The sequence below is a fragment of the Callospermophilus lateralis genome, chromosome 5 (assembly GCF_048772815.1).
Source record: "Callospermophilus lateralis isolate mCalLat2 chromosome 5, mCalLat2.hap1, whole genome shotgun sequence".
Lineage (NCBI taxonomy): Eukaryota > Metazoa > Chordata > Mammalia > Rodentia > Sciuridae > Callospermophilus > Callospermophilus lateralis.
In genome coordinates, this window is record NC_135309.1 from 77,623,772 (window position 1) to 77,645,186 (window position 21,415).

The 21,415-nt window shown below is 37.6% G+C and overlaps 1 protein-coding gene across 1 annotated transcript in view; it reads right to left on the reverse strand.

Annotated features, from left to right (window-relative positions):
• Positions 1-15,717: 15,717 nt before the first annotated feature.
• Man2a1 (mannosidase alpha class 2A member 1) overlaps positions 15,718-21,415 on the reverse strand; it is a 161,451-nt gene continuing 155,753 nt past the window's right edge. Inside the window, exons 21-22 of the mRNA XM_076856934.2 lie at positions 18,267-18,377; positions 15,718-16,743 (exon numbers count right to left, since the gene is read on the reverse strand). Coding sequence (XP_076713049.1) covers positions 16,591-16,743; positions 18,267-18,377 — 264 coding nt within the window. The 3' untranslated portion in view covers positions 15,718-16,590. The remainder of the gene's footprint in view (positions 16,744-18,266; positions 18,378-21,415) is intronic.

Genomic DNA, 21,415 nt, shown 5'->3' on the forward strand with positions numbered 1-21,415 from the left:
CGCATATTGTAAGATGTGAAGAAACGGGATGATAACTAACATCCAGTCCCCTAGATACTCCCTTAGCTATTTCTAAAACCCGGTCTGGCACCATGTTAGATGCAGTGTCATCCCAGCCGTGGGAGTGCTAGGACAAGCCTGCTGTTCTGGATCAGGCTTCCACTGCATCTTCCAACAACATGCAAGTTCAGGGGGGCCAGAGAGCTGGAATATTAAGGCCTGCTGACTTGTCTTTCTTCTCCTTGCTCCTCCTAGCTGTCTCTTCTCAGAAATATGAAGGGCTTTCTCACCAGTGAAGTTGTTTTTTACAGCACGCGTCAGTCCTCTCTACACTATGCTTATCAAATTCATTGATCCAGATTCTCTATGCTTAACATTTGATTTGTAAAAGGAATTTTGGCAAATTTAAACACTTTTTTCCTCTCGACAAAGTCTGCATTCCAACACCATGGTCTCACTGTGATTTTTTTTTTTTAATATAGTTTTCTACTGACAGCCAAGAAACGACTTCTCTTTTCTAACTTCCCCCAAAATGATGAAGTCCATTGATTTAAAAAGTGCAGAGCCACACAGGGACATCATTTCCGCAAATGAAAAATGTCAGCTTAATGTTTGCAAAGATATTAATCCTGTAACATAATGATCTAGACTCCTCTGCCTTTGGGAAATTGGAAGCTAGAAAAATAATTTATGCAAGTGAGTGTTGCATCTTGGGCTATGAATGGTCAATGGTTTAAGATCAAGTACTGTTGAGTTTTGCTATCTTGGGGATCACAGAAACATGGGGAGTCAGGGCCTTAGAGATTATTACAGAGAAACTTGGTACAATGAGGGGAGACGATTTCTCTTAGAAACCAGAAGGGATTCGTACTAGGAAGTTTTTCACAGCCTGGTCCCAATCTAGCCCTCCAAGTTTCCCACTCCTCACTCTTCCAATAAAACAGCCAACTCAGGGACCTTCAGATGCGCTGGTTGCATGGCTACAGCTGTGTCTCACAGGCCCCTCGATGGGAACACCCCAGGAATTAGGGTACTAAAGAGTAATGAGCAAACTCACAGGGACTGAGTGTCAAAAATCTTGCCTCTTGCATTTATTCCATCACACAAGGAATATCGTGTTGTTAGAAGTATGAAAGTACCATATTTAGTTAGGTTCCTTTTACAAGGGGAAAAAAAAAAGTGGATCATAGTGGTATCTTACTTTGAAGGAAAAAGAGATTATGTATAATTACCATTGGCTACAATTTGTCTCTTCTTAAAAAAAAAAAAAAAAAAAAAAAATTGAGTAGGAGCCACAAAGCTGAGTCTGGCTCTGAGGAAAGGGAGAAAATGGGAGAACAAACACTGAGCAGGAAGCAGAGAAACCACAGTTGTTACCATAGTGATGAACATTCAGTCCGGATGGTGCTGCTGCCGGCTTGTGCTAGTGAGTGGGAGAAAACCACTCTCCTTCTGGACTGTGTGACTGAGGACAGAAAAATCTGAGATGACCAATTTAACTCTTTCCTCGACAGCCTAAATTGTATCTCTGTAGGTAGAAGCAATTTTTAAAAATTTATTGTTTTCACTTATGGGGATTGAACCCAGGGGTGCTTTACCACTGAGCTACATCTCCAGACCTTTTATTTTTTTTTTTATTTTGAGATAGGATGTCACCAATTGCTGAGGCTGGTCTCAAACTTGTAATCCTCCTGCCTCAGCCTCCCAAGCCACTGGGCATACAGGTGATGCTTATAAATGTACACCACCACATCCAGCTCTAACTAACATTTATTAAGCACCTACTAAGTGCTGGATGCATCAGAAAATTAAAGACTAAATCTCCATTTTAAGTATTAAGATTTCAAGAAGGTAAATAATTTGTAATTTAATGACCTAGCTAATAAAATGACAGAGCCAAGGTTTATACCCAAATCTTTATTTTAATACAATCTAAATGTATTTTCAGTGCAAACCTATTTCTATCAGGCCACAACTATTCCTGTCAAATGACATGGCAAAAATTCATATTGTCTTGAATAATGCAAATGTAGAATATTCATGGTGGTCATCCAGATTTTGATAGTTTATAATTTTCCCTGTCTTGCAAGTTTTCTGGAAAAATAATTGATTTTAAGCTTTCTCTTTTTCATTTATAAACTGAATAGGTTTTCTGATAACAGCTTAATTAAATGATTATGAAATTATCCTAAATGACAGGTTTCAATGCATTTTGCATTAATGTGACAGTATCATGATTTACTGACTATAAATGCTGCCTTGAAGACAGGCAAGGGTTATGGAATTATCACTTACATTATATTTCTTCCAAAATGGAAATACAATAAATAATATCGAGAAATTCAAGGGCCCTATAATTTTATCCCCATTCCCTTTTCTACTCCCCAAAATAATAACTGTTGCCAATCATTCTTTGGAACTGTCCTAAAATAATAATTATTGGTGCTTGTACTTTTTGAACATTTATGTAGAGGATAGTGGTTAAAAGTGTGGATTCATATTTCATCTTTGCCACTTCTGTGTAACTGGACAAATTAGCCTCTTAACCCTCAATTTCTTACATGTAAAATAAGGATAATAATATCATCTAACACAAATATTCAAATACTTAAAATGCTATATGGAATAAATTTTTTAGATAATTCTGATAAAGTACCTTGCACAGTATGTCAATGTCTTGTAAGTGGTACCATACATGAGTCTGTATCTCTATTTACATACCTCATTTACATATATGAATTATGCTATAAATCTTATTTATCAAAATACCTTAACAAGTATTTCCATGTCTTGGGCTGGGATTGTGGCTTAGTAGTAGAGTGCTTGTCCAGCACGTGCGGGGCCCTAGGTTTGATCCTCAGCACCATATAAAAATAAATAAATAAAATAAAGGTATTATGTCCAACTACTACACACACACACACACACACACACACACACACATACACACACACCCAAAGTATTTCCGTGTCTTTATGTTATATTTTATTTTGTCAATTGCTGGAGAACATCCCACATTATGGATACATAATGATTTAGTTAAATATAATTAATAAAATTGCTTGCAATTTTAATCTATAGAGTAAGGGTTGGCAAATTTTCTATAAAGGACCAGGTAATAAATATAATTTAGTCTTTTCAAGCCATGTCATCTCTGTTGCAACTGTTCAATTCTATTGTTGTAGCACTAAAACAGCTAGATATGATATATGAATAAGTATAACTATGTTCCAGTAATACTTTAGTTTCAAAAATAGGCAATGGGTTGGATTTTTCCATAGCCTGTAACTTGCCAATCCCTGATATAATATGCTAATTAGCATTGATACATTTACATCTTTTCTTACTTCTAGTAATTGCTTTTAAATACAGGGTCCCTGGGGAATCTGAACAGTAACAGAATACCATAGACTGGTGGCTTAAACAACAGAAATGTATTTCTGCAGTTCTGGAAGCAAGAGATTTAAGATCAAGGAGCATGCTAATTAGTTTTTGGTGAGACTGATTTCTCCATGGGTCCTTACAAGGTGGGGTTGGAGGCATGGGGACAGAGTGAACTCTTTGATGTCTGATTTTAAATGACCCATGTTGATATGTAACATCAAATTTTCTGCAACTTACACTCCTACCAAATTATGTAAGAGTGCCCAGTATTCTACATCTCATTATTGGTACTTTTTAATCATAACTTACTTTATCCTCTGATAATGTGATAAGCCATTATATTCAGCTTTAATTTTCATATCTGATTATGCATGAAAACATCTTTTCATATGCTTGTTGGTGAAATACATTTCTTCATTAGGAATTTCCATCTTTCATCAACTTTTCTATGTTATTATTTTTCTCATTTTTTTCATGAGTTCTTTATATGTTAGAGATATTTAAGTCCTGTTTACTCAGGACATGCAGGTTTGATCTTTATTATATTCAAAATCACTTGTTAAATGTGGGTCCCTCACTTACTAGATCATGAGTTCTATGAAGTCCCATATTTTGTTCGTATCCCTGAGTACAGTGCCTAGCTCATAACTGGTGCTACAAAAATGTTTGTTGAATGAATTAATAAAGGACATATATATTGTAAATACCATTGTATATTGCTTTGGTCTTCTTTTAACTTTATTTATGGCATCTTTGGTAACACTATTTTTAATTTGTATAATCAAATTCATCTATTTTTCCTTAGAGCTGTCAAGTTCATGCCATGCATACAAGGGCCTTCTTCTCTCCCAAATAATGTCTTATACTTTTACTATTGAATTTACAATCTAACTTTTTGCAATTTGATCTTTAATGTACAGATTAATTTTCATCTGTTTGAAGAAGATATACAATTTTATCTTCCTCCTAATTAAGATTGTGTTTATTGAACAATCACCTCGTTACCACCAATGTGAAATGCAATCTTTATCATATTCTATGAAGGATGTGTGTGTGTGTGTGTGTGTGTGTATGTGTGTGTATACACGCATAAGTGAATATATGAATGTTTCAATAAGTGACAAAGCATATCTCTGTTTTTCTTCATTATTTTTTATATTTCATTTTTACTTTTTGCTATTCTTATGTAAAGGCATTTTCCAGGTAAATACAGTTTCAATTTGTCAACTCTCTGTTGATTCCAGTCAGTCATTCCCTACAGAATAAGCCAATAAGAGGAGCACTGGATCAGGAAAAATCATCTTTCAATCTGACTTTCTTCATTAGCTGCTTGGCTTTAAGCTGCACAGCTTTAAAGACCCATAATCATACCTGTCTGACCTGCTTCACAGAGTTATTGTGAGCCTAGAGAGTGAAAATTGATCTGCATACTTAAAGTGCTCTAAAAATTAAAAGTTCCTGACAAGTGAAAATTATTCATATTCCCTATTAGTGACAAGTATCCTGTGGTTTCATCTTGAGAAGACTTTACTCAAATTGACTGGAAATAGGCGAGTAGCATTCTGTGTAAGTAGAAGCAAATCACTGAGAACATCTTCCTCTTGTTATTACAAATTGTGTTTCAAACCACCCGTGCGTCAGTCCTCCCACAAAATGAATCAAGTACTGAAGGAGTTCTTGTCTGTTTTGTGCCTCTATCATCCTGGCACACTCCTGTCTGTGGGGAACCAGGGTAATCCCTCAGTCCCTGGTTCTCTATCAGGAGCACAAGGAGGCAGAGGAAAGCCCCGGTGTGCTTCTCCAGAGTGGCAGAGGGTGGATCAAGGGAATCTATTTTGTGTACTATGTTAGTTTCCTGAGGCTATTGTAATGAATCAGCCTACATTGCATACCTTAAAACAACAGAAGTGTATTATCTCACACTTTTGGATACCAGAGGTCTGAAATCCTGGTGTCCGCGAGGTCACACTCCCTCTAGAGAATTTAGGGGAGAAACTTTCCTGGCCTCTTTCATTTCTGGTAGCTACAGGCATCCTCGACTTGTAGCCACATCACAGCAATATAAGTCCCTGTGGTCTCATTGCCTCCTCTTCTCTGGTCTTCTCCGATTCTGTCCCTTTAAGGGATATTTGTCAGTGAATTTGGAGCCTTGCACAGATAAATAATCCAGATGACATCAGCTCTAGGTCTTTGACTTCATTACATTTGCAAAGGCCCTTTTTCCAAATAGGGTAACATTCACAATTTCCAGAGATTAGAACATGGATCAGTCCTTTTGTGAACCACCAATCATGTCAAGTGCCCCATACCACCGGAGGCAGTAAATGTAACCAGGACTCAGTTCACACAGTACTTTATCAACCTGAGCCCCGACTGGCCACAGCGGGCATCAGCCAAATGGAAGCTTTTGCTTAAACGATGGACTTGAAGTTCTGACGTTTTGCTCTTCCTAAAATATACATATAGCTTTTCTCAGACTCAAACTTGACTGAGGTTAAATTCCAGAAAAGATAGCATATTTAAGTACCTCCCTCCTGCTCCCACTCCAGATCCTCATGCTCCCATAGAAGAGTCAAGAGAGGATCACCAAACTAATACACGCCCCTTCTTCAAACCACTGTGATTCCTCGTGGAACAGGGTAATTTCCATAACCAGCCTTTCTACAGGTCCACTGCTGTGTAAGGTGCTGCTCAGCCACTCCTTCCAATGCAGCCTTTGTCTCCTCCCACCTCTTCTTAAATTTTTTTTTCCTTTTTAGTTATATGTGACAGTATATTTTGACATACTTATACAAATATGGAGTACATCTTATTCTAATTAGGATCTCAGTCTTGTGGTTGTACATGATGTGGAGATTCCCTATGGTAATCAGTCCTTTCCTTAGTTTTTCAGAGCAAAGCTATAAAGACTAAGGATTGATTTTTTTTCCTTTTTTTTTTTTTTTTAGTTGTAGATGGACACAATGTTTATTTGTTTTTTTGTGGTGCTGAGGATGGAACCCAGTGCCTCACACGTGATAGGCAAGTGCTCTACCACTGAGCCACAACCCCAGCCCTAAGGACTGATTTTTAACCACAGATGGCCAAAGACCGATATATCTTAAGCTCTAACCTAATTTCTCATCTTGGTTGCTCAAAGAGAATTTTCTGTTTCGAAGGTCCCTGTGGCCATCCAGAACCTGTGGCATTCATTTACAAGCTTCCAGTGCTGAGTCACAGGTTGAAACTCAGCTGTTTTCACATAGTCCTCTCAGGATTTTTCATATCACCCTTCAAATTTGGTCTTTCAACCTCCCCAGAGAAAGCTTCAAGTACATTTTTTTTTTTTCAGCCTTAGGTTGTTTCAGGGAAAGGAAACACTGGCATTTACAAAAATAAAGCAAAATATAATAAGTTTTTGCATTAAAGAGATCATTCTATTCTCATCTCCAAACACCCAAAGGTGCCACAACCAAAACACGGAGAAGTAGGACTTCAAAAGGTTATTTGGAAATAACTTAAGTGTTGCCATGGAGAATCAGTTAAAATACATTTTATTTCATCTGCTAAAGCAACTTTTTGCAAAGCAGAAAAAAGTGTTTAGGAAAACTTCTAATTTGGAATCTTGGCAGCATGGCTTTAATTAGTAGAAAAGAAAAAGATTTCTTAGGAGGTGTGGTGACTCGTCCAAGGTCCCATAGCAACTTTTGGCAGAATTAAGACTAGAATCCAGATTGCCAGACGCCAATCTAGTGCTCTTTCCATTACTATTGCCACATTTCTCATTCTCTTTTATAATTAAAATATTCCTGGAAGTGGACAGCTGCAGAGCTTCCACCTGAAGTTGGAGATTAGTGTTAAAAGCCCTGATTTCTACAAATCAGATAGGAGGTTAGCAAACTTTTTTCTGTAAAAGGCCATTAGGAAATATTTTTAGCTTTGCAAGCCATATAGGCTGTGTTAAAACTACTGCACTCTGCTATAGGATAGCCATAGAAAATATGTAAACAAATGGTTTTACTGTGTTCTAAAATAAAACTTTATCAAAACAAGCAGTGGGCTAACTTTGTCCTGCTACAAAGGATAGTGTGTAGATTTCTGGATTAACCAAGGTGGGTATTCAATTTCATCAACCTTTATTTTCCCGTTCTGTAAAATGAGTATAACAATATTGTATGCTTTACAGGGCTATGAGGATTAAATGATAGAAAACATGTCATGTGTTCACAGTGCCTGCCACATGACACAAAAAATATTGTCTGTTTATTATTATTATTGTTACCACCATTATTTTACTTCTGACCATTCCTTCTGGAAAAGGAGGAGAAACAAGGAAATCAACATTTAGTGACCTTTCTTTTCCCCTGGCCCCAGGCAGACACATTCAACCATGGTCATGAGCTCTCTGCTGCTTTTCAAGCTTCATCAGATAGCTGACTACCACAAGCTACACAGAGGGCAACTCGGACTCTGCTCCCATGCCCAAGACAGAGTTTGCCTTCCCCTTGGATCCCAGGCAAATTCTAAATTCCTACAGCATCATGGCTCCTTGACACCAGATAGTTTTCTTTTTAAATATTGAATAGCTCTCATTTTCATTGTTTATTTCTAGAGATTATAATGCAGCCAGGTGCAGCATTTCAAAGATCAGACATTTTTACCGGTGCCACCTTGCCTGTAGCCTTCCCTTCTAATTTGAAATTTTGTATTACAAAGAGCTTCACTTTCCCTGAACCTGTCAAAGCTACAAGAGTGGGGGGACTGTGTCTCTGGGTTACAGCTCTGTGGAAACCTCACACATTTCCATCATGTAAATGGGATGGGATTCAGGAGAAGGTGGCCCCGTCTTTCACCTCTTGTAGTTTTACTGAATTATGAAACCTCATCATTATTACACTTCAATGACACAGGTCCAAGAGATTGCATTATGACAAGGTTTTGCTAAACTTTAAAATAATATAGAACCCTTTTAAAGCTAAAAGTGTTTTAATAATGTGTCTCATTAATTCTTTAACCTCTTATCTGTGTGACAAATATTCCTGAGTTTATGGCTGACAAATTAAACCCCAGAGATAGCTCTGAAATAGATTGACTGTGGACTAATGAAAGAAGCTACTTTAATGCCCTGTAAAATTGTTCTGTCCAATCTTAGATTCTACTCTTTATTTCACTTATAAGGTTTCATCGTATTACTATAGAGTTCTATAGTCAACAGTTTCATCTGTAAGAAATTTACATTTCACAATTGCCTGAATGAAATATAATATGGTTACAAAGGAAAAAAATCACAAATTCAGATATACATGTCCTTTCCTTCACAATTATTAAATGATTGTGTGTAGTTCTATTAAGGTTTCCTAAAAACTATACACATGCCATTTCTTGCCAGGAGGGAAGGCAAGGGTGTGGGAAGGTGTGAGCTGAGCCTGGAAGGGTAAGAAGAGTAGCTGGACACTAGCCACACAAAACCAAGAAATCTCGCGTGTGGTAGAAGTTTGTGAAGGGTGATTGTTGGAAATTAGACTGAAAATGTTTTATCTAAACCTGGCACTCTAGAGAAAAGGAGGGTCTCCCTCTGTACTCCCAGACCATCTATCATTTGTGCCATTCACATGACCCTCTTGCCCTCTCATCTTAAGTCATCTGAACTCCACCAGGGAGGACTTCTCTCCCTTCCTAGAGAAAGGGGCAGGATTAAGATCCTGCTCTCCTGAGCCCAGCAAAGGTAACTTGTCCCAGTGACGAGCTGAGTTGATGTTTATTGATTGAAAGTGTGACACAAAATCTGAAACTGCTTTCAGTTTCTATTAATGGTGTCCCATTAATTTTAGATGAGGATGAATTTGTAGATTTTACTTAATAGATTTTTTTCATCATATACACTTAATTAGAACAAATAAATTTAAAAAAATAGATTTTTAGCTTAAAAATAATCATATTAACTGCACTTGAAAAATTCATTTAAATGACAAAAAAATAATAATAGTGAGTCAAATTATTTTTCTTGTAAAGTCACTTCCACACAGCCAGTCTGAAATGATTCCATTCTACACAAGGAAGTCCGCCCCACAAAGAGCAAGTGCTGTGAGTCTCCTGCTGCCTGGGGGAGTTTCAGACCAAAACAAAGGCCAACTCTAACTTCAGACCATGCTATAAGGCTAGCTAACCAATGAGGTCCCTTTGATTTAGAGATGCATTGCTTAACATTGTCATGTAGATCTGGAATTGGAAAATGAGCCCCAAGGCTGTGAATTAAAAAAAAAAAAAATTGGAAAGCAATGCAGAGAAAATTGGAAGCCAAGAACACTAGACCACGTGTGTAAAGCCCTCAGAACTTCTCCTTTTAAGTAGCACTATTCCGATTTTCCTCTTTTATAGATTTGGAAATTCATGTAAGGATCTTCTATGAAATAAATTTGTTCTGAAAATTTTCAAAATATTAAAAAGTTGCCATACTTCAAAGAAGCTAGCCATCACTGACTCCCGTCTCCACCCCTGCCTCTTCCTTGGACATTCAGAAGATTCATCTTGCTTGACAGGAGCTAGCCTTGGCTCCATATTTGAATTAAAATACTATCTGCCAAAGGAATTGTGCAATCTTCAGGCATTTTGCTAGTACTCACATCTTTGATCACTCTTGTTTTCAAAATCCTGTCTTCCCTCCGCATATTCAGAAAAAAAAAAACCTCTTTGTAATGTAATGAATTAAGCAGTTTTAATAAAAACTTGAAGAAAAATGTGCAAGGTATTAGGGATAAAATGAAAGGGCATGTTGGGAGGGATTGACTTCATGACCAGGCATTAGTCACTGAGCACACCAGTCAGCAGAACCTATGTAAGAGCATCGTTTGGGGCAGTGGTGACACCCAACGGTATCAGTTTAAACGTCTCTAGATCTTTGTGACATAGTAGTAAACTCAAAATGGTAAAAAGTAAAATAGTTTATCATTTCTATAACAAGAAGGTTGGCGTGGGTTCATCTGGCAGCTCAACTCCATCAGAAACCTCTTCTCAGGTTTTACTGAGAGTTCATTCAATCGGCTTTTGTGCTCAGGCTGGTCCTTGCAGAGGCACAAATGGCTGCAGCAGTTCCAGCATTAATATTGACCCAGCATTGACTTAGAATATTGACACATGTGGGTAACTTGCTCTCCCCTCTTAAGGAGAGAGGAATGAGGCCTCTCCCAGTAACCCCCAACTAATTTCCCATAATGGCCTATTGGCCAGAATAGTATCTTATGTCAATTCTTAAACCAATCACCTAGGCAGGAAAAGGAAATTATTATGAACAATTTAAACCAACTATGACTCACCCCGTCCTGAGGCTCATGGCTACCTAGTACCTAAATAAAATCAGGGTTTTATTAGGAAGGTAGATGGTGGAGGGCCTGTTGTTGGTTGGTAGGTGCAGTACCTACCTTATCTTCCATGAGGTCACATATCCTTTGGGAGGATTAGCTTGAAACAGGTCTATGTTCACTTCTGAGGGTTTTGAGCAGGGAAATAATGAACAAATAAATATAATTAGGATGCAAAAATTTTGCAGCCTTTTATTCTGAAATCATAGTTTTTATTTCTCAATATTTACATTATTAAACATATTATCCTTTATTGAATCAATATCTACTGAACCATGCTGTTCCACGTGTAAGGATAGGAGCTGAGCAAGATGGCCAGGCTTTTTGTCTTCCAAGGAGCTTACGTTCTACTGGGGAAATCTGACGTACAAAATTTCTGGTTTGGCTCTATTAATAAGGGAAAAAAAACAGAGTAGGGTGGCGGGGAGGGACTTTGGGAAGGCAGCAGAGGTGGAGGTATGCAAATTGGCTGGCCAAGGAGATTCTTGAGATGATATTTGAGCCATAACCAGAAGGAAAAGAGGGAACCTGCCATAGGGAAATGAAAGTGGAGACTCCAAAGGCGAGAAAGCAAGTGCAAAGCTCCCAAGAGGAGTAATGTTGGCATGTTCGAGCCATAAAAACCTGGACTACAGTAAGACTGGGCTGAAGACAAGGCTGGCCTGGGTCAGGAAAGGATTTCTTAAAAACACACACACACACACACACACACACACACACACACACACACACGCTAAAATTCAGGCAGGGAAAGGACAGGGACCAGGTCAAGGAGGGCTTTTCAGCCATGACACAAGTTTATATGTCATTTCAAATGAAATGGGAAACAGATTTTCAACAGGGAAGAAGCCTTCTAAATTTCAGTTTTTAGAAGCTCACTTAGGCTTGTGTGTCATAAAAGAGACAGGACAGGAAGCAGGCAGCTGTTCCAAGGCAAAGGCAGCAGTTTAGGTATAATATGGTCCTCAGAGTTGGGTGAGGACAGATTTCACAAGATGCTTCCGGCAGTGGAGATTATAGGGTTTGGGACTTAATTGTCAAGGGTTTAGAAAAATTCAACAGCAAGACAGATTCTCTACTTGGAAAGTCTGCTAGGCCAGTGCTTCAGTGAGCGCATGGACTCTCTGGGGAGCTTGTTAGATTGTAGATTGATTCAATCTGTCTGAGCTAGGGTCTGAGAGTCTGCAGTTCTAACAAGTTTCCAGGTAATGCCAAAGCTTCTGGTCTGGCCACCACACTTGGAATAACAGGATGCTAACAAAATATGACCTCAATTTGCATTTTCAGTTGTACTTTTTACTGTCTCTACATACCACATGCTCTAGACTGGTGTTCCAGTATGGCAATCTTGTGGTACTACTTCAATTGAACTAAAATGAGAGAGTCAACTCCTCATTTGCACTAACTATGTTTCATGTTCAAGAGCCACCTGTACCTAGTAGCTAACACACCAGACAGCGCATATATAGAGAACTTTTTATCAAATAAGTTTTATTGTTCAGTGCTGCTTCAGAGGAAACTATTTCTAGTTTCCTAGGTTGTTCTAGACATGTTACCATGTTTTCCTCATCCTCATCTTTAATGGGGAACATTCCTCTATCTTTCCTGAAACTCAAATGAGGTGTGTTCTCTACTTCCTTTAAATCTGCCAGCCACATTGGGTTTCCCTCTGTGATGTATATCAACTGCACTTTCTTATCATCCACAGAATATTGGTACCTAAATCCCATTTCTCTAGCTGTAGAACCCCATTTTACTTGGATTGAGGGTAGGGCATTACTTCTCACCCATTTGTCCATATGATTCAGTTCAACCTAACTCTACAGGTTAGCATAATCATGAGCACATGAGCCAGCTGAGTGCCCAGGTCACAGAACATTCGATAAAATTATTAAATGCTTTCCCCACTAGGATCTCTAAGATGGCCAGATGTGAGTCTGGATCTTCTGGTAACCATCCTGTCATCAAATGGGCAGACCTCGCCAGAGGATGAGCACAACTTGGGAAAGCAAAACCAAGAAATAAAGACAGAGCCTAGATAACATCACACGCTTGGCTAGATAGCTGAATTTTGGGAACACTAGTTGCTTAGGGGTGCTAAGCCACTGAGCCACATTCGCAGCTTCCCAGCCTTTTTATTTTAACACAGAGTCTCACTGAGTTACTTAGGGCCTTGCTAAGTTGCTGAGGCTGGCTTTCAACTTGTGATCCTCCTGCCTCAGCCTCTGGAGTTGCTGGGATGACAGGAATGCAACAAATTCCTGTTTTTTCTTTAGTTGTACCAATGAACTCTTGTCCACTACAATGTCTTTAAGACATCTGCATTCTACTTTGACATATAGTACTACCAACATGATTCTTGATAACATACTCCCCTTTGATCCAACCATTTACAATCACAATTGCCCTTGGTTGCTTTCATATCACAGGTCTGTATGATGCATTGTGAATGAACATAAGCCTATCTACACTAAAACAATTTTCACCAATTTTAATATTATAATTATATTGATACTGAATTTTTTTGGAGCTAAACTTAGTTTTCATTGTTTCCCAATAAAATCTAGTTTTATTAATTTCCCTAGATTTTTCTGCATATGCATATTATAAATTGATTAATCTCTACTGCCCAAGTCATCCAAGACATGTCCAAAATTCCTAGGTAGCATGTATCATTTACCTGATTAATCCACAGGATTATCTGCTATTTACCCTCGCCTACCTCCTAGCTTTGAAGGAACCCCCTTTAAAGCCACTATAGCTGTGCTCTAGCCTGGGCCTGCGGGCTGGGACTGGGGCTGGGGTGCCTCCCAGATCTCACTCCTCCTGCCTGCTCTACACTCTGAATCAACCCACATGGACCATTTTAGCTTTATCTTTGGCTCACAGAGTCATCATCTTTGTCTTGCTCACACTGCATGTAGAATCTGACAACAATCTCTCCACCTCCTAAGTGGCTCAAGAGTGGTCTATGGGAATAGCCGCTGGGACAGTTCCTAGACTGCAACCCAAAGATGCCCCCAAACCCGACACAAAACTTATCATCACCCATCTGTCACCTGTTCTCTAGAACTGCCTTTTCTATCCAGAACTGGGCTGATGAAGGGGTAATTATTTCATGAAAGAACAAAGAATGGGCTTTCACTACCGTATCCCCTAATCCTGTCACATTTTAACATTTAATTAAACATTTTAACATATAAGTTTACAAACTAGGATTAAGAACCACTCTAGAGGACCATGCACAGGATAAGATTATCTTTTATTAGAGATCTTATATTACATATTCCCAAAAAGATATAAAATCTTTCAAGAGAAAATATCAAAACCTGTTGATTCCAAGGCGAACAAAATAATCAAAATGAAAGTAAACATTTTCTTCTGGACAGAGGAATGTGGAAACATTGCAGCACAAGTACAACAAAGACATGGGAAGAGAATTATGATGTTTTACAGCATTTTGTTTTAATCAGTATTTGTAGAAAAGAAAGATGTTGAGTTCTCCATCAGTGCAGTTATAACCCCAAATTAAACTTTCAAAGAAAGGGGAGGGTGGGGAGAAAGCAGTGAATACTTGGTCAACTGAATAACTGTGATAATGAATGTTAAAAAACCCAATCAAGCAAATATTCCACCAAGAACACAACTGTATGGTTTGAAGTGTGTGCTGGAGACACTAAAATTATTCAGTCAGTTCTTGACCACAACCTAAAGCAAAAGCATCCTCTCATTTCCCTGATGATGTATTCTAAAAAGAACGTTAAAAAGCAGAAACTTGCTGGTTAGAGAGAATTTCTGCTTCACCTGTGAAGAGCTGGTGGCAACACACACTGAATAAAACCCCGACTAACATGGGACAGATCCCTCTCAAACACCCAAAAGTGGCAATGCCACTGTTATTGCATCAGATTTTTTATTTCATCTGATCAGAAATTCCAGAGTGATAAAGCACACCCACTTAACCACAGAACACAGTGAACTCCCATAGGAAGGTATACATTAAAGATGTAATAAAAATACTGATCTCTCCTGGGATGTGCTTCTGGCAATCCTGGCATCTATAGATGTCCACAAAACTAAGTGGTTTTTGTTGTTGTTTTCCAGTTGTTTGTTCCTCCCCCAAACTAGGAAGAAAACTTATAGTACATGTTTATTGCATGAAATTACCCTCTTGTAACATCTTAGTCAATATGGTATTGTAGGAGTTTATGAATGAACACAACAGGTATCTTAGAAGCTGCATCTTGAGTGAAAATCCAGAGAGTAATTTGTAAACTACATGGTGAAATAGAAATAGTTCTAATAAGATAAAGGTTTTTGGAATGACGAGAGGTAAATGGAAGTTTAAAGACAGATAATACTAAGTTTATTACATTAACACAAAGAGAGTTTTCAAAACTACATATTCAAGAATCTTTTCTGTGCTGAAAACGAAAATTTGAAATGTTGCTAATGTGCCAGTTTATTTTTACATTAAGGAAACAATGCTCCTCAATGTATTTTATTAAAAGTACTGTAATGGCACATGGACTTAGACTATATGCTGAGGTTAGCACACACAAGTTTGGAATTGGCTGAACAAACATAGTCTTTAGTAAGATTCATTATGATGAGCTACATATAAGTGGATTTCAAAACAGGGTCTATTTTAAAGCATTCTCTTTTTCAGTATGGTTAACTACTGTGAATGGAAACAGTATTTGGATTTTGCATGTTGCAAAACCCTTGCTTCAAGTTGCAGTTTCCTTGGCAGCAGCATATTTTAATTAACAATATTTTTCTTCCTTGTTTTGTTTTCTGACATCTCAGTACATTCAAATAGTCAAAATGTTTAGAGTAACACCACCACAAATTTAATGAAACAGATCAGAATGTGGCCAGCATTGTCAGGCAAAAATTACACAATTTATGTGTCATAGAAAGGCCCCCCTCCAGCCTCCCAATACCTCCCCCCTTTCCCAGACAGGAATATGGACACCAAAAAATTTAACAAGACTTATAAAAAAATAAGGCACATTTATTTTGATATGGTAATTTAAAAATAGAAAACCCCATTCTCAGAACACCTGTATTCAAATGAGCTGTGTAAAAAGACACCTTGTGGTACCTAAAATAGGTTCATGGTACCTATGGAATTGCTTTTTCTATTTTAGTGACAATGGAATAAATTGCACCTATCCCACATTGTCAAGTAATGAAAATATGCCTCTTTTTCTACTGTTGAATGATTCCAAATCAGGTATTTAGGGAAATACAAAGGGTAGGAAAGAAAGAATCAAGAGATTCATTAGAAAAAGGTGTGACTATCAACTATGTTTATCATAAGGGTTGAGGGATTGCACTTTTCCACATATTTCAACACACATTTTTCTAGCTTGTATGAATGACTGCAACCATTTTGGCCTTTAGCTATTATCCACAAACTTTTTATTCCATTTCGGTAAAATGGGCATTTTTATAAAATTAATGAAGAACCAGCAATGCAAATACTTTGAAGAATCTCTTCACAACCCCCAACACAAATATAATTAGTCAGCATTTAACCTGAGATACAATCTGTTGAGAGGTTTTCTTTAAACATTTCTTCATTTGTTGCATCAATTCACACTGATAGTGGCAGCTCATGGGAGGAACAATAAAAAAAAAAAAAAAAAAAGAAAGAAAGAAAAAGAAAAACCTGGTTGACAGCATGGCTTTTTTCCCCCCTTTGCAGATCTGATTTAAAACAGAAAAAAAAAGAAAAAAATCACAGAATTCATGTTCTCACAGTAGCCAGAAACTAAAATAATGTGCTTCCCTTATTGCACGTCAAACCAAAAAAAAGTTATAAAAGCCAATGCTTTCCACTCCAAATGTGAAAGTCGGATGTTCACCTCAACCGGATTCGGAATGTGCTGATTTCCATGGGACTCAAGTAGATCACACTTATATTTTGGGCAACTGGAGGTGTATGCATCAAGGATAATGATGAAGGAACGAAATCTTCAATAGTAAACGTCTCAAAAAGTTTATATACTGATATCTAAAAAGTAAAGGGACAAAAAATTAGCATATTTAGATCAACTCTTAAGATTAGTAGTATATCTATATATTCAGTAAAAACAACGTATGGAAGGGAGTAAAACAGTATGTTGGAAAAAAAAACAGAGGGAGGGATTAAGTATACGTATACATGTATAAACATGCTTAAACTTATAGACCATTTCTGGAGGGAAATAGGAAGCTGTTATAATAGTCAGGGGCAATCTGCTCTGCATTCTTTTCTGTAGTTCTTGACAATTTTATCCCGCACAGGAGTTACTTTTTCAATAAGAGAAAGGACATCTATGAACCAAGTTTTAAAAATCCTTAGACTCTTTCTGTCAATACTTACACCTTACAATGATGGTTCACAACCATTTTTTTCTGTTTCAACAGAACTGGAAAGGATGCAAAGGTCATTTGGAAAGTGCATTCTTCATACCTGCTAGGCTATTCTAACATCTCTCTGGATCATATAACCCCCTCAGGGACTCAATGTCTCAACGCTAAAATGCTTACAACCAAATATACTCAATCAACAATAGGTTGATTGCAAATATAATGAAAAAAAAGAAAACCCAAAATGCCAATGCTTTTTGGCACCAATTCCATGGAAGGTTTGGTAAAAATAATATAAAAGTAAGTCTATCCAAGCAGATATAGGACTTCTACCAGATTTCCTATTCTTTTCAGATCTTACACATGTGCTAGTGTGTAGAGTTGGAAATGAGCTGCCTGGGTCTGGTCTGTGGTATATTTATGGGGTTTAGGAGGAAAGCTGGTCAGCTGAGTTGCCTCATGGGGCAGACCTGCCTACGCGCTGGAACCAGCTCCATTTGCCTTCTCTTAGTCACAGCTCAGAGACAGAGAGGCAGGAGACTGGAGGCTCATTTCCTTCCTGATGAAACTGCCAGCAAGATCAATAAAGAGAAATAAAAAGCAGGCAGGTGCCCTTCGGTGCTCAGGCTGAAGATCTTTTGGCCTGCAGAGTGCTGACTCATATGCAAATCTGGATTAATCAGAAGACTTAGATGTACATTTACTTCTCAAAAGGAATCAACTGATTGGAAGACTGTACAGCTGCCACTGGGGTTGTGGTCAATTAATTCAATGTTCATGCTGATGCATCTTATTGCTATGCCAGTCAGCTTCAGTCATAAAACTTGCCTTGGCCTGTGTAGGACATGGGTTTAGCACAACTGAACTGGATGGTATGTGAGCATGTGTGGTCTAGGGGAGGAAATTAAAAGGGGGAGAAGATATTATGTCGTCATCTAGAAATGGAAGCCGGAAGAAATGACATGAGCCTAGCCTTCAAATGTGCACAGGTTCCAGTCATGTTTGACAAAAATCAAATACTTTCTTAAGCTTTAAGCTAACTTGCAGGCTGAGGAAAAGAAGTCAGTGAGGAGGCAATGAAAGATTATCTTATTGTCAGGGCTATTTTCAGAAAGTGAGGATTTTTGTCAAAGCAAATTAGCTTGACCAGCAAAAAAAAAAAAAAAAAAAAGCCTTTCAACTTACCTTTCCCTGAGTCGTAGAACAAAGCAGCCCCATGCCACTGGTAGAGAACTGGCAACCAAAGCCTTTCCTGTGGAGGATTAAGGCTGCATCACTGGAATACCCCTTGCCTTCCTGCAAATGAGCACAACATCAACACACCACAGAAATATTAAAGCAAGTATTTACAGCACTGTGCATCATTATCTTGATGTCAGCACCCTCAAACTACATTTAGAAATTTAATTAGACATATTCATTTCTTCTCAGGCTCCACACTCACTGGGCCCATCCATCTGCTACACTCACCCCCATCCTCACTGAGCCAGGTGACAATATGCTGTAAGTAACTTCATGCCTTGGTTCCCCCACAGTCCTTGAGGACTCAGGCTTCCTTTGTACACAAATTATGCACTGTTTTATCAACAATTCTTCAAGTAAGGCTTTCTTTCTTTCTTTCTTCTTTCTTCTTTTTTTTTTTTTTTTTTGTACCAGGGATTGAACCCAGGGATACTTCACCCTGAGCCACATCCCTAGTCCTTTTTATTTTGAGACAGGGCCTTGCTAAATTGCTTAGAGCCTCAGTATATTGCTGAAGCTGGCTTTGAACTTGTGATATTTCTGCCTCAGCTTCCTAAGTCACTGGCACTGCAGGTTGTGCCATACCCAGCTTCTCTCTCTCTCTCTCACACACACACACACACACATTTTATATACAGTTCTGTTGAACAAAATGTACATGAATGTAGTCCTTATCTAGTCACTGAATGATTTATATCCATCTTAAAACTGAAACATGAATTTCCTTATGAAATACTATTTTTTGCTAATTGTATTAACATTCTTAATCTTTAATGTATTGGTTCATTATTTTTATACAAGAGACATTTAAATTGAATTAGTTATGCTTATCACTTGCAAGGACAGCCAACATTTATTAGCTTGATGTATTATTTAAATTCACATAACACAAACCATTCTTTCTGGGCAGACAAACAGAAAAATACTAAGTATAAACCAGTCAGTTACAGGTATAAGCTCAAACTTTCTTGCAGCCAAATTTCTTGAGTTCATTTAAGTAATGATGTCATAAATGGTTCAGGTTCTTTAATATTTTAAATTACAATTATCTTAGTAAATGTTATATTTTCCCAAGTGGCAAGATGTTTATAATAAACAAACTGAATGAAAAATTCATGGAAATTTTAAGAAATGTACACTTATTCAAAGTAGACTCATATGCTGCTTGGCACTGACATAGTGAGGAAAATGATCTCGTTCTCTCTTCTCAGGCCATGGATGTGAACATGTCCAAGCTCTTGATCATCTTCTCTAGGGGACAAGAATAGTTAATGTGCTATAGAGACAACTTTTCTGAATAGCTGCCAGCATTTCCACCACGGACTTGATTTTAATGTGCCTGAACAGTTTAAAGCTGTCCTCACCTCAGATTCTTGGCTGGAATAACCTATGTTATGATGTTTCACACCATTATTTAAAGTGGTATTACTGAGATTTTCTTTGAAGCGAGAGAAAAGAGAGTCATTTAAGGAGTTGTGAGTCACCATAGAACCACATGATACACACAACAAGTTTAAATCATATGAAATTTCACCTCCCCACACACATAGCATAAAAATACTTCATTTATATACATAAGATTTCCAGAAGAATGACAAAGGGAACTCGATCATGTGCCAATGGTGTAGCTGGGAGTTTTTACAAGTATCAGTTTCTTTGTCTGTAAAATGGAGCTAAAGCTTGTCTCTTCCTGCATGAGGGAACTGCTTGAATTAATCTAATGAAAATACTATGTGCAGTGGCCTCACAAAGCCTGGTAGGACCGGGTGTGTGTGGAGAAGCTGTAGAGATGAGCAAGAGCCTGGGCTGGGAGTCAGAAACCTGCAATGTGACTCCTGCTCTGCAATTTACTAGCTACTGAGTTTAGCGACACCAGGTTTTCCTTTTCTGTAATAGGGAGATGAAATAAAATAAAATAGCATAAAAAAGACTTGTTCTAGTGTCTGGCACATAGGATGTCCTTTGGCTATTAGTATTTTTTATCAATGTAATCCATCAAATAAATATTGATGATAATATTCTAATACTTACAAATTAACCATACTCTCATTTAAACTCCCCCTTCCTTTTTTTGATATTGGGAATTGAACCCAGGGGCACTTTATCATCGAGCCAAATCCCTAGCCATGCTTACTTTTTCTTTTGAGACAGGTTCTTAGGGCCTTGCTAAATTGCTGAGACTGGCTTTAAACTTGTGATTCTCCTGCCTCAGCCTCCCAAACTGTTGGGATTACAGGCATGCACCACTGCTCCTAGCTCATTTAAATTCTTATTCATGAATTTCCTTTATTGACATTATAACTTTGTAACTAGAAAAACAGAGAACCCTCAAATTATATGTCTACAGTTGTGTATCAAAATCATTACAAGTCCTTGTGTGGATTCATAGGTTAGATGGCCTTTTAATTAGACTCCTTTGGAAGCACTGTTAACCTAAAGCATTTGACCATTTTAATTCATTGCACCATCCTTAAAATCCACTTGATAGCAGAAATTGTTAAAATATCTGCAACACATTTGCTCTTAGAATGAAAAATTCCTAACTCTGTTACCAAAGGAGTCAAAAAAATGGAAAGGAAAATATAATATCTTTGAAATTCTATTTCTGAATTTCATAAGAGATTTAAAAAACAATATAAAAGTAGAGATAAAGCCATAAAACTTACTTTTCATTGAGATAAAAAGTTATACTTTCTCTAAAAACTAAAATTAAATCATTTTGTAAGGACTAACTGAAATAGTAATCATCTTGTCCAAGTTTTTTAAAAATCAAATATTCATGAAAGTATCAGTTTTCAAGCAAAAAATACCTGAGGCAAACCAGAAGTTTTTCAGTTTCAAAGTCTGTCTAGACATTTTATTTCCAAGAAAACTGTTTTTCAAAGTAGTGAAACTGTGAATTTAACTTGAATATGGATGCAGGAAAACAGATATCCCCCAGCAATCACACTGTATGCTTTAGGAGAGTAAATAGGTATCGAAAGAAATCTTCTTATATACACTAAAACACTGTAATATCTGGACCTCAGAAAAGAGGAAGGTGTAGGGAAGAAAATTTGTGATCTTTGAAAATGCACATAGTACAGTTGGGT